The sequence below is a fragment of a genome, unplaced genomic scaffold (genome assembly GCF_019419815.1).
Source record: "Pyrus x bretschneideri cultivar Hongxiangsu unplaced genomic scaffold, Pyrus_bretschneideri_v1 Contig21, whole genome shotgun sequence".
NCBI classification, from domain to species: Eukaryota; Viridiplantae; Streptophyta; class Magnoliopsida; order Rosales; family Rosaceae; genus Pyrus; species Pyrus x bretschneideri.
In genome coordinates, this window is record NW_025999513.1 from 6,873,711 (window position 1) to 6,887,047 (window position 13,337).

At 38.0% G+C, this 13,337-nt stretch overlaps 2 protein-coding genes across 12 annotated transcripts; both read right to left on the bottom strand.

Annotated features, from left to right (window-relative positions):
- Positions 1-112: 112 nt before the first annotated feature.
- On the bottom strand, positions 113-8,546 carry LOC103940768 (calmodulin-binding transcription activator 2). Of its 11 annotated transcripts, XM_048584326.1 has the most exons (13): positions 8,246-8,544; positions 7,938-8,004; positions 7,115-7,234; positions 6,367-6,482; positions 5,519-5,607; positions 5,302-5,347; positions 4,894-5,140; positions 4,166-4,461; positions 2,974-3,354; positions 2,176-2,864; positions 1,322-1,898; positions 738-1,046; positions 113-518 (listed from the first exon to the last, which is right to left on the bottom strand). In XM_048584326.1, the coding sequence occupies exons 2-13, from the start codon at positions 7,975-7,977 to the stop codon at positions 423-425; spliced, it is 3,006 nt and encodes a 1,001-aa protein (XP_048440283.1). In that variant the 5' UTR covers positions 7,978-8,004; positions 8,246-8,544; the 3' UTR covers positions 113-422. The 11 variants fall into 11 exon arrangements, with proteins under 11 accessions (XP_048440283.1, XP_048440285.1, XP_048440284.1 ...); XM_048584328.1 differs by having other exon boundaries at positions 766-1,046; positions 7,938-8,546; XM_048584327.1 differs by having other exon boundaries at positions 2,974-3,315; positions 7,938-8,545.
- A 2,264-nt stretch (positions 8,547-10,810) lies between these two features.
- Positions 10,811-12,830, bottom strand: LOC103950302 (EEF1A lysine methyltransferase 4). The gene is made up of 9 exons (XM_009361491.3): positions 12,577-12,830; positions 12,355-12,468; positions 12,190-12,258; positions 12,066-12,085; positions 11,918-11,970; positions 11,776-11,806; positions 11,553-11,631; positions 11,324-11,466; positions 10,811-11,211 (listed from the first exon to the last, which is right to left on the bottom strand). Exons 1-9 carry the CDS (start codon positions 12,761-12,763, stop codon positions 11,164-11,166), a joined length of 744 nt encoding a protein of 247 aa, XP_009359766.2. The 5' UTR covers positions 12,764-12,830; the 3' UTR covers positions 10,811-11,163.
- Between the last annotated feature and the right edge of the window lie 507 nt (positions 12,831-13,337).

Below are 13,337 nucleotides of genomic sequence, written 5' to 3' on the forward strand. Positions count from 1 at the left end.
GTGTAGGCCTAACCTTGAGCTAGGCCGAGTTAGGTAAAGCAGTGTGCTCTCTATAATTTAGAACTGAAGCAGGTGGACGTAATTATACAAAAACTAATGGAAAACCCCTAGGTAACTGTAAAATATATCACCATTGGCAACTGTAAACTTGTCAACTACTATGGTGTTTTGACTATCAACCCTAGAAACTAGGTCACATAAAACTTGACTACTGGTCAAGTAAGGAAAAAGTAAAGTGTGAGCCATATACAATTCTGCCTTCTCCCATTTCTCCTATCCTTCTTGCAATTGACACAATTTCCCAAACAGAAAAAAAACCACGACGGTCGTTACATACAGGCGAAATAATTACGGGTAGGGCAAAGAAATGTCATACAGCCTTTGGTTTACTCCATTCAGTTACTTGACATGGTGGAAGTTGATCATTGACCTTCGTTGCGTGAACGCAGAATTTCATCTATGACTTTTTGGTCGGAACTTTCATTTTGATTCGAGGCCTGGTTCTTCCCGTCAGCCATCTGTTGATAATACAGATATATATGAACTTCGATTAATAGCGAATCACATAAGCAAACAAAAATACCTATAACTCAAAGCAGACGGAAGCTCTTCTAGTTGGATAAATTATTCCTGCAAAAACGGGAGGAAGCTCTTCTAGTTGCCATGAAAATTGTTGATTTATCTATAATTGTGCACGTGCGTGTATATTTATAAATGCATATACGATGAAAAATTACCTCAAGTTTCTCAAAGTTTGAAATTAACCTCGTATACTGTTCACGAGCTTCAGGCTGACGAGCCATGGACTGTACCCTTGCAAGAGCTTTCTCAACCCCAGCAAATTTCTGCTTCCGACCGACACTAAGAAATTCATAGTCATCATTTTTTTTAACCTCTGAGGATGCATCTTCAGTAGGCTTTTCCACCCGAAATCCTCGCAGACCAGTTCCTCTTCGCCTCCAACGCAGTATAACCTTTTCCAATACACCAACAGACCACAAAACCTTTTTGTAATTCTTCCGGACCTGATGTCCCCTCACATGAGCCTAAAAGTTACAAGCAGAATCAACGATAATTTAGAGCATCGACAAAACTCCAGATAAAGTACACCCAAGTCCCACAAACACGAACATTTATATGGTCAAAGTTTTTCAAAGGAAGGACAACTGTGACACGTTGTACTGTTTGTACTGTGAACATGGAGGGCCAAAAGACACATTGTACAGTCCATGCATGTCCACAATTCCACAACATTTGGAAGATAATAAAGTTAGCAATGACATACACATCAAGACTTAAGTATAAAAAAGATTGAGGATACCTGAATTTTAACAATTCGGTCACGAATCTTCAGATAATCCTTTCTTCCCTTCCATCCACGATAGTTTTTTTGAATCTTCAGAGCTGCTGCAACATGCAGATAATCTTCATAATGAGTGAACTTCTGTACTCTCTTCAAGGAACGACGTGCAACAAGGTCCTGAGACTGAACTTCAGAAACATCTGTTCTACTTTTGGTTAACTGTCTCTGACGGAATGAACGAGCACGGAAAGCTTCTTGAATTAGAGCAGCCGCATGAGCTGATTTCCTAACAGCTGCTATAGGGTTTTTGAGAGAATCTTGCTCATCTACTGGATCAGATGCAGCAACTTCTGCAGTCTGATTGGCGTTCTCAGCTGCAATAGTTGTGGTAACATTGTTCATTATGTTCGCATTCATGGTCAACAACACTAGGTGACTGGTTAAATCTGCTTCTGCCAAATATCCAGCAATCCCTTTATGCTCCCTACTCGATGCTAGATCAGCAGCAGTTTGTCCGCCAGGAAATATTGACGTTGGGTCCTCGACGGCTCCTGGAGCGGCACCTAGTTGAAGTAACGTGATGACAGTTTCCTCTCTATAAACGGGTTGAAAAAAACAAGAGACTAGTGTTACATACAAATCCATACATGTTGCATAAATAAAGTATTAAGATGGTGCAGCTGACCCTTTTACTCATCCTCAGAAATGGTAAGATAACATGCACTTAACCTTATATACTAAAGCAACATTAAGAGAAGAATGAGCCTACACATACAGTATTTGAATTTAATACTAATCACTCCGTATAAAGTGCATGCAGATGATGAATATGATTGGATATAAAAGAGAAGAATCTATAACAGCAACCCTACCTTCCAAAATATGATGCCCAGTGAAGCCCTGTTCTGCCGCGAGCATCTCTGAAATTGGGACTGACGCCTGCAGCAATTATAGGACCTATGGCCCACTCGTAACCAAGAGCAGCCGTCAAATGTAGAACACCTTGGCCTTCATTATCCAGAACATGTGGTCCTTTTCCTCCTCCATGAATTTTACAGACTAGCCATTCACAAAGTCTATCCTTCAACAAATTCTGAATCAAGGCATCCCTACGGCTCAAGTGATCACTTTTGCATGACACAGAAGCCCCATCAATTGTTACCCAATCACTTTCACTGTTGCCTCGCATTGAAAATATGGAACTTTTGAGCTTACACTTATCACAATCTGGAACAGCACATATCAACCACTTCCTCTCTGAGCCCAAGCTCAACAATTTTGCTAGTCGTATCTGAAAGCGCAATTCATCATCTTGTAAGTTGTTGATAGCTATTCCAATGGGTTTTTCGCGGTATTCAAACTCCCTGATCTCACTGCAGGCTAACCTATTTCTGCCGGTCACATAGAATGGAACACGCCCAGGAGCATGCAAAGGAGTTTGACATCTAATGGCATTGTTAGATAGAATTTCAGCAGAAACTTCTATTTCACCAAACATGCATCCCCAGTTAGTGTCACCAGAATCCTTCTTGCTTCCCAGAAAACTACCAACTATTAAAACCTGAGAAGGACGAGAGGAAAAAACTGAACAATGTCTACGTATAGCGTACATTTTTCTAGAAAAATAAAATAAAAATAAAAATACAAACTCTATCAGCATGTACACATACCTTGGTTTCAGTTCCTGAATAAGCCCAATCTGGCGAAAAATCAGAAATACTAAATAGTTGTTCTTGGGAAAGAAAGGGGCCCAGTGAATCTATATCCAACTGCATATGGTGTGATAAACTGGATACTTCCTTATCACCACTCTCAGCATCAAATGTACTCCAGTAATTACCAGAGTCAGAAGCCATCAAGGAATCATCACAATCCACAGCAATTTCTTTATCCATCCATCTCCCAAAGCTGTCTAGTTTCTTCAGTTCCACATGCACACCACCATCTCTATAATTCTCTCCGACTTGGTTGGAAGGAGTTACTACAGTCTGAGGATCAGTATAATCTTGAACCTGAGGATGAAACACATCGAAGACATGCTCCTTTGGCACCTGCAAGAAGGTTCAAGTATCGCTAAGGAAATTCCCACTACAAGAAACACTAACGTTAAAAAATGAAGTGCAAAACTTGAATAGAAAAATAAAACAAGAAGAAAAGAAATTCAGACAATCGGATACCTGAGTTTCAAACGTAACAGATTAGTATGGTCAATGTTGAAGAAAGCCTAGGGTCCACCATAAAACCAATTGTCAATATGAGGAGTACCCCAACTCCTTATAAGGTCCCTTCTTTCCCGATCCGGGATTCATACTCTCAACATGAAAATAAATGTTTATACACATATCACTGCATAAAGAGATGGAAAGGAAAAGTGTGGTTGACTGAACTTGTCATCAACGTCATGGACATTCCATAATGCACAAAATAGCATTATATAACAATTTTCCTCATGCATGGATAAGTATGATCTGTGGAATAGGGACAAGTACTCCACTTAGCCGTTAGCCCTGACCATGAACAATCCTGGTAGGCTTAAATCAATTCTCATAACTTCCTTTATTAAAAGTTTTAAGTTCAATAAGATATCTAAATGAAATGATTGGTCACGTTTATCTTCAACAGTGTAGTAGTGTATTGTGGTAACTTATAACACTAAAGGGGGTTCTGAGCATGTGAGTGTCACATTCATATGCACTACCGTTGAAATTTGAATTCTACTCATCAATCTCAAAAATAAAGATGCATATGCATACAGTCTACATCAGAGCACTACCTCATAAAATGAAATATAACTTTTTATAGGAAACTACATAAAATTAGATATGGACAGTGGGAAGGAAAATGTGACTGTAGAAAACAGACCTGATCTTCTCTTTGAGAAGGTGCTGAGACAATTTGGACATCTATGTTAGTGGTCAACCTATCTTCGCAAGTTACATCGTTGACTCCACTACGAACATCCACTCTAGAATCTGTTAGCTTATTAGTTATGAAGTCAACTCTGTTAGGTTCTTCAACAAAAAGGTTTTGGGCATGCATGCTGTGCTTATTTCTCGTTGAGCTATCCACTCCGTGCCAGGCAGATAATCCAGCACCATGATCAAATTTAGGTCCACCATACCACGTACTAGAGGGATCCCTGAATGACTCAGGAAATCCTGAAAAGCACCAGAGACACCTGGTCACATATTTCATTTTTGGAAACTTATTATCGCAAAAGATAAATTAAAATCATTGAAACAAATGACTTTTATATGCGTAAAAAAAGATTACTCTATAAGTTCCGTCTATATAATGGGGAAAAAAAAAATCATAAAATAGGACCTGATAGAGGTCTAGAAGCAGAGTTCAATACAATGGATGATGCATATTACTGTTCAAAGACCAGAGACAGTAAAATGTGCCCAGGGAGCAGAAGGGAAAAATATGTGAAGATATTCTTTTCTTTAAGAGAATGGAACCATGGAATGTCCAGCCGTTCCAGGTAAAAGTAGAAACAAAAAGAGAAATTGCAAGACTTCAAAAACTGTGAAAAACTGATTCAATGAACCAAACACAAATGAAAAGGCATCTGCAGCTATGCATTTTACCTCCAATTTTTTGTGGAAGCAGAGAAGCATTATGAAAAATGGAACCAAGCATCAGTTGCTCAATAGATGAAATTCCTGCATCTCTCCGAGAATCCACATCCTCAAATTCTGTCGATAATGTTTGTCCACTCAAGTCAACTCTGCTTGGACTTGAAGCAAAGGATGTTCGAACTGGACTTGAAGCAAAGGATGTTTGAACTGGACTTGAAGCAAAGGATGTTTGACACATACGGGCAGCGGAATTTGCCTGTGAAGAGCAAGGAAGGACAGCGAGTCTTATTTTTAAACCAAAAGTAATAATAATAATAATAATAACTGTAGGAGCATCTGTATCCTACTGCAACATATGCACAGATCATGTACACACATTTTTAAACCAAAAAAAAAAAAAAAAAAAAACTGGGGTACCTCTTCCACATTTCTGTAATGCACAAGAACGATGTGCTGTAAATGCCTGCAAGCAAAGAAAACAGAGTCTTATATGACTTGTTGATATACAGAGAATGCAGAAATTTTAAACATCAGTTCTTGGGCATGGATGAGTTCTTTTTTCCTGGACAGGTGGTAAACGGAATTTATGCAACCAAATTGAAACCTAATTTATAGCTTCGAACAGAAAATTCACGTGTCAAGCATCCAATAACTCCGCCGTTGAAAATTCGCATTGTCCTCCCCATGGGCATAGTAACAATGAAGTACGTCTACACTGCCAGCCTAAAAAATGTCAAAAACCAACAGAGAGCTAAATATCAAACAATACCAACGGCCATTCCAGCCAAAATAATTGAAGCAACTAACCTCACTAGAGAAAAAAAATTTACCATTTTTCCAATGCACATAAATGGAAAAGGTCAAATCATTGCAAACAATAAAGCCTTGAACTTAAATATTTGGGCACCAGAAGAAACTAATAATCTCTTACATAATCCTATTAAAAGAAGAAATGAAAACAAAAAGGAATGTTTAAACACGCGGATAAAATAACCTAAATGACCATCAGCTTCCAAAGTAGATAAATTAAGAAGTTACCATTTGTGTAACATTTGCAACACCCAGCGCCGGATTTCAGAAAAAAACTGTACTCTTTATAAGTTTTATTTACTTAAAAACTGGATGTTCAAGTAACCCAAAATTAATGTCTATCATAGAGACATTCAATGCTCAAAGAACTCTGGACAGCTGAAAGCAATAATCATAGCATATGACCCATGGATTCTCTGCTTACTTTGATCTTTACAATTACAAACTAGAATGATGAATCACGTCTTAAAACTACAAATAGTCTATTAAAGTGACTAACATTGTTGTACCCACAAAATGTACGATGACACCTACGTATTGATCCATCACAAACTATGACCACCTAAAGACAGAGGATCCAAGTACGGACGACAACAACCAAACAACGACTCACTCTACCTCTTAGAACCAACCCTATAGGTGTACTTACTAATAATAGATTGAACAGCACACCTTCAACTTTTCATGGGCTTCTTTTACAGCCTTTCCATCTTTTTTCTTCCTCCAGCGATGACCGTCTTTACGAAAATATCGAAGTGCTTTTCGATCAAACAGGTACAGAGAACCACCTGGAAAAATGAACATCACTTAGCTTCCCTTTGCATATACCAAGTAAGAATGTCAGTGATCCATCTGAAGTAACAAATGCCCAAATGACCAAAGATCATTTTGGATGATTCTATGCATGGAATGGGAATGGAAGAATCAGATAATTAAATGAAGCAAGTTAAGATACATGTGTGTGTGTGCCTACATTATGTATATGAGAAATAGAAAATACCAGCCCAACTGTTTCACATCTTAACCCGTATTAAATAGTAATAATAATGATAATTAAGCAATTAGTGAGTACTTTAAACATAACTTGGAATTCCTTGTAGAGGGTTTCTTAGGACCCTAACTTTCAAAAGAAAATAACAGAATGGGCAACCCCAGGGAAAACAAAAGGAGAAATGTTTCATCAACCAAAAATGGTTCTTATGGCAGTATCTGGCCTTCTCATAATCTACAAGTAAATGAAGGTCACCTCCCAAGAATTAATAGCACGGTTTTCCAATTTTAGTTAGAAATTAGTAAATCCAAAGAAAAACTATAATAGCCCAACAAACTAAAGTAGAACTTAACAAATTCAGACTTAACACATCGTCATCAAGAAAAACTATCCAAATGTAGCCATTCAGAAAAAGATGCAAGGGCCAACCTGGAGGCCTGACGGGCGGATCTGTGGTCAACTCAAAATTCTGATAGTTGCCAAGTATTTCACAAATTTCAGCTGGACGAAGCCAACGGTTCTTTGATTCTTGCAATATCAGGGAAAGGTCTGTCAAATTCCCAAGGTACCAACAGAATAAAAGATATTAGAAACAAAAATAATATATACGAATACAGGGTCCGATTTAAATTCGGAACAAATACATAGACATAAATTAACACTTTCAGCATCCCCATTCTGTAAATAAACACACTAGATGCACCAGAGTAAATTTGTCACAGAGACGACACAACTCAACGCACTTACAATGCATTACAAGATTACTTCCGGCTTTCAAAATAGCATTCCATCACAAAATTACTGACTCAGTTAGTCCATGCAAACTAACCCTTTCACCAAAGGTGCACTTAGTACTATGGTCTAGTGGTATTCCTCTTCATTTGTAAGCGAGAGGTATTCGGTTTGATTCTCGTGAAAGGCGAATTTGAACCATATTAGCTCATTACGAGGCTAAGACCACCTCCCTCCTCCTCTTTAGTGTAGATATATCATTTGTTCAATTTTTTTTTTTTTTTTTCACCAAATGTGAAAATTTGAGAGTTTTACACGCATGCATGAAGTGTTAATCAATGATCACGCCCAATAATTATTTCAATCACCAAAAAAATCACAGCCATTCTTGAAAATAATTATTATCGAGTGAAAAATTGCAAACAAAATTTGAAAAATCCAAATTTTAATCTAACAAAATAAAGAAAAATGACAGAACAAAACGAGAAATGAAGAAAGAGAAGAGGGAGAGAAAGCTGACCTAGGTGTTGATTGGGGAGGCATCTCCAGGTATCAGCCATGGGCTACCTAATGAGCTCGCATAAACCCTTGATTTCATGTGCGAGAGAAAGAGAGAGAGAGAGAGAGTGTGAGGGACTGTGATTACCACCACCAATCCACACAGAGAACAAAACGCCAACAAAAATACATGTCCAGAAATCGCAGAAACCAATTTTTGCTCTGCTCGCAAACAAAACGGTAACAAAATCGAAAAAGCAAATGCTTTCAGGCAGCCAGTCTCCAGAGAGAGAGAGAGTGGGGAATGAGGTTTGGGTTGAAGGAACGTCCCTTGGCCTTGAGAGTCGAGACACAGAGGGGGGGAAGCGAAGAGTGAAAAGAATTGGAGAGAGAGAGAGGGATTGGAAGTTGATGTGGAATGGCTTTTGCGTTTGCACTAATCCGATGTGTCATATATGGTTCTCATTCCTTTTATGTCCAGCTGGTCTTGACAGCGCGCGTCCCATTTACTTTCGAAACTGATGTCACAGCATTCATTTTTTATTTTTGGTCATCGGTCAAACATAAAGAATGTATCCAAGTATCGACCCCCTCTGTTGGAAAAGGATCCTCCCTGAATTTTTTTTTTTTTTTTTTTACTGATTCGGAGAATTTTGTAATTATATTCGTTCATCGTACAACGTACGATCAGAAATTTTTTAAAATATAAATAGTATTTAAGGAAGCCAACAACTATGTCTCTCGCCCGTAGGCAGAACAATGATCACTAGATGAGCACAAAACATTGAATATACTATTTCCAAACATAAGTACATATATCTCAAAAACATATTCATAGCATATAGTCATCCATCATATATACTATAAAGAGGTGTGTAAAAACATGTTCATAAATAGTATATAGTCATCCATCATATATACTACAAAGAACATTAGTTCAGTAAAATATAGTATTCCAAAATATTCGTGGTAAGCATGATAATCATAAAGTGTAAATCTAATTTACTCCTAAAACGTTTCGTAAAACATAACCATTAAATCATGCTTTTCATGTATGCATTTCTACTATTAAAACATGCATTTTAGAAGGGATCCACTTACAGATACTCCGTCGTTGAAGAACCGTATGAAATAGGAATGACGGAATTGCCGCTAATAATTGCACCTAAGCACATAAAGGGTCCAATTAATAAAGCTCTAATCACTTTAGAAGGAGTCAGCTTCGGCACTCCTTCAGGCGGCCCTTCCTGCTTTTTAAATGTGTCGCCTTCCTATTGGTCCGGGTCTGCTTCTAACGAACTGTGTAGAGGGATGTCGTGTACTAGTTGTCACAAGTTTGTATTTGGGACAATCTTTGACAACATTCCAACATTCTCATTTGGTGAATGATTTGTTTTTGTTGTTCGCATTGTACCACGCTTGTGCTTGAAGTGTATAAAATGTGGGATAAGACATTATTATAAAATGCGGGTGTAATACAAATAAATCAATTAAAATATTGATGTGGGTGGAATACAAATAAATAAATAAAAATATTGTCACTTGATTTGCTAAACTTCTGCCACTACTCATATTAGAGGAAGCTTGAGAGGACTTTTTTCCAACTAGTAAGCGAGTTGTTGAGTTTTTTCCAACGACCTTGAAGACCTTGACTACTTCTTGCGTCTTCTCCAAGCCTCTTGCAAAACACTGTAGTAATTCAACTCCAAAATTCACGCAACGGCATCTCATTATCCGTATGCGGGTCATGAGTAATTTGAATCCAATATTCACACAACGTAACATCTTCGATGACTGTTCAAGTAGCCATTTTTTGCACACAAAATTATATGAAAGCTTTGGTTCAAAGTGTTGAAAATATTGAAATGTGGTGTAAGGTGGAAGATGATGGTTAGGTATTTATTGAAAATAATAATAAATTTTGTTTTATTTTTTTCTGTATTTTAAAATAATTTTTAATAAATTTTTGATAATCTCTACTAATTAATGAAACCCTCTTTGTCAACCAAAAGAGGGTGAAAAGACAAATTAGTCTTCTATCACACAAAAAAAATGATGGGCAATAATGTAATTTCACATGGCCAAATTTTATTGTCTTTTATCGAAGCCTCACTTACAAGTGATGTTAAAATACCTCCAATATTTAAAAAAAAAAAAAAACCAAAAACAAAAACCTCCCACTACCCCACTTTCTCTCTCTCTCTCTCTCTCTCTCTCTCTCATTTTCTAAAAAAATGTGTTCATACACACAAAATGTGTAGGCAAATGCTAGTATTTATTAAGTTAATTAATTTGGATCGTTGGATTTGAAAAAGATTGAAATCCAACGGCCCAGAATTGGACACGTGGCCAACGGTAAGAATTCTGACATTTTATCTTTTTTTTTTAAAGTTTTTTGGCTGAAAATCCTGGACCGTTGATCTAGGAATCAGACGGCCCAGATGTTGCCACATCACTAACCGTTGGGTTTGAAATTCAAAATCTTTTTACCGTTGAAAATCTAACTGTTCAAAAAAATAGTTGTTGAAAATCCAACGGCCAAAGACGTGCCACATGGCCATGTCCCGCGCCCTTTTAGTGCACCTGCATCGGCGGGGCCCACCATTTGGTTGCTATCAGGAATGCAAGTGTGTTTCCCACGCGCTTGATGTAAAAAAAAAAAAAATCTGGCATTCGCTGACATCATGTTGATGCTAGTATGACGTTAGATAGGCCGATTCCTCACTCAATCCATTTTGGGCCGGCCTACAAATTGACTTGGACTTTGGGCTGACCTATTTTTAGGGGTCGAGGGTTTTACACGGTGCCAACCTATTTTGTTAGACTTGGGCCGAGCATATTTTTGTCGGCTGGAGTTGCTCCAAAGCAAAAAACAAACCAACAAGTCACTCTCAATTCCACAAGAAGCTGAAAATTCAACTGCTATTGAAGAAAAGAACAAGCAAAAATACAAGCCCCTGAAAATGCTCTTATCACAAGCTGCGACTGCAAGTTGTAGCAGTTATAGATTAGCTAGGGCCGTCCTAGCTCTGTCCTGGAAACCTCGGCTAAATTTTGAGCATTCCGTTTACTACTGAGCCGGCTCCTCTTTTGTTAACCGACTAGTAAGTACAAAAAGTCATCTCAAGTAAGAAATGAAACTAGCACATAGTATAGCAGGTATAATTATCGGTTTGAAGTTTCAACCCATGCAACAATACAGGTACGGGGAATGATGAACCGTACGAGGTTGAAGATACTTATCTTCCTCAATCGACCGAGGGTTCACGCTTAACGCCTGGCTTTAAAGAATTATCCTGACCAAAAGAAAGGAACTATATGTAATCAAATTGTAGTCAACTTACACACCTCACTCCTATCTGATAAACATGCACTAAATTGCCAAGATAGGAAATTTGTTTCACCAACCTTGGTACAAATGTAAATATAATGAACATCAGGGTTGTTTCCTAGCAATTCCTCCGCTGAGCTTCTTCCATCACCATGCAGCGGAACAGGATTTGTCAGATCCCATATTGGAGGTTCTGGTTTATCTTCACGGGAAAGTTTCCCTGCATACATGGTGATGGCACAGACAGAAATCAACACATATATAACAAAAAAGATCAAATGCCACGAAAAATACGACTCAACCAACCTATCACATGGAGTTTTATCATCCACGAGCTTGACTCTCTCAACAAGCGCAAACGATACAATGGGGCACCATATGTGACCTACAGCAGCATGCAGCATGTTTGGGACAAGTTATGGATACACAAACTGCAAAACAAGAATACGAAAAAAGAGGGCGGGCTGGGCGGGGGAAGGGAGGGTATATCGAAATCATAGGCGGAGAACAAAAGAATCAGCAACATTACCAGAAAGTAGACTCCTTTATCCTTGAGGACCCTACAGGTTGTTATTAACCGCTTTAATATATGGTGGGTGAACAAAATCAAGAAAATAAGCAAAACCAAAAGTTTAGGACAACTGCATTTACTTATTAAAACAGATTTATACCTCCAAACTTCCTCAAGCATCTCGGTAGCATTTTGCCGCGAATTACTTCCACACTAAGCATGAAAAATCGCACAACAAAAGAATCGTAAATAACAAAACGACATAAAAACAAGCACAAGAACATAGCACAAGGGTTATCAGCACTTACCAAAAGAGAATCTAGGGTTCCTGAAAAATAAAAATTCACAATATGAAGTGCATTCCGCAGTTTAGTTTTAGTTGTGCCGGAGAATATAATTAAATAATTACGACGATAATTAAAAATGAAGTACCTTTGTCAACAACAGCATCAAAGGAAGCAGTTTCGAAAGCACTCATATCTCGAACATCCATTTGCAAATCTAATTAATTATTAATAAACAAAATTAGAGCTAATTAACCAAAATACAAATAAATAACTCATAAAAATATCAAATTTAAAATATAAAAAAACATACATTTGAGGTGTGGACGATTCGAGTACTTGCTCTGCATAGTTTGGATGACCACAGATGAAATGTCAATACTAACTACATCCTCGTACCCATCATCAACCATTCCCTCGCTGAACGCTGCGTTTTAGAAACCAATTCCTTTTGAGTTTTGAGTGTGAATCAAATGGGAGATCTGAATCATCTGATCGGGTGAGTGCGGGTGCAGGGAGAAGGCAGAGTACGTACCTGAGTTGCCGCAGCCGACGACAAGGATGCGGTTGTGTTGGTTGGGATGGCGAGGGACGTAGAGATTGATCAGCGGAGCCAAAGATTGGTACTTTTGGTACCAATCGAACGATCCTAATTCGTTGGCGTAGCGGTTGTCCCAGTACCGCGACTCGCCGTACGCCTGCGTCGTCGTTCCCATCGTCATCTCTCTCTCTCTCAGAGTCTTCACCTTCCTTCGTTCTTCAGTCGGTTTCGTTTTTGGGTTTGTCGTTGTTGCGCTCGCCCGTGATGCTATAGTGGCATATGGGCATTAATGTCATTTTGCATGAGTAGATTCCTAGATTGCCACCTGCTGGCGTGTTAAGGCACTTGAATGTGTCTTGCCATATTCTTTTAAGTATCCTTCTGTTTACATATAATTTAAAAAATTTATCTTTTAGAATATCTTTGAACTTTTTAACGTAACAATATGCGATTAATTACGTTGGTGTTGCAAATGTGTGTCTTTCTTTTGAAATAAAATTACAAGGCCAAATCATGATGATATAGTTGTTGGCTCTATGATTGTAATTTCAAAATCCAGAACTTGGAAATACTTTACGAATAAGCACATGACCGAAATAAGATGTTTTTGCTAGCAATTGCTTGCATGACCATACTCACTTTCAGTTTTTTTATTTATTTTACATTACCAAACAATATCAGAAAATCTTTTTGATTTGCAAAAGTTGCTTATTCTCTTAACCATTTTTTCAAACATAACTAGCACTAAGGGTACC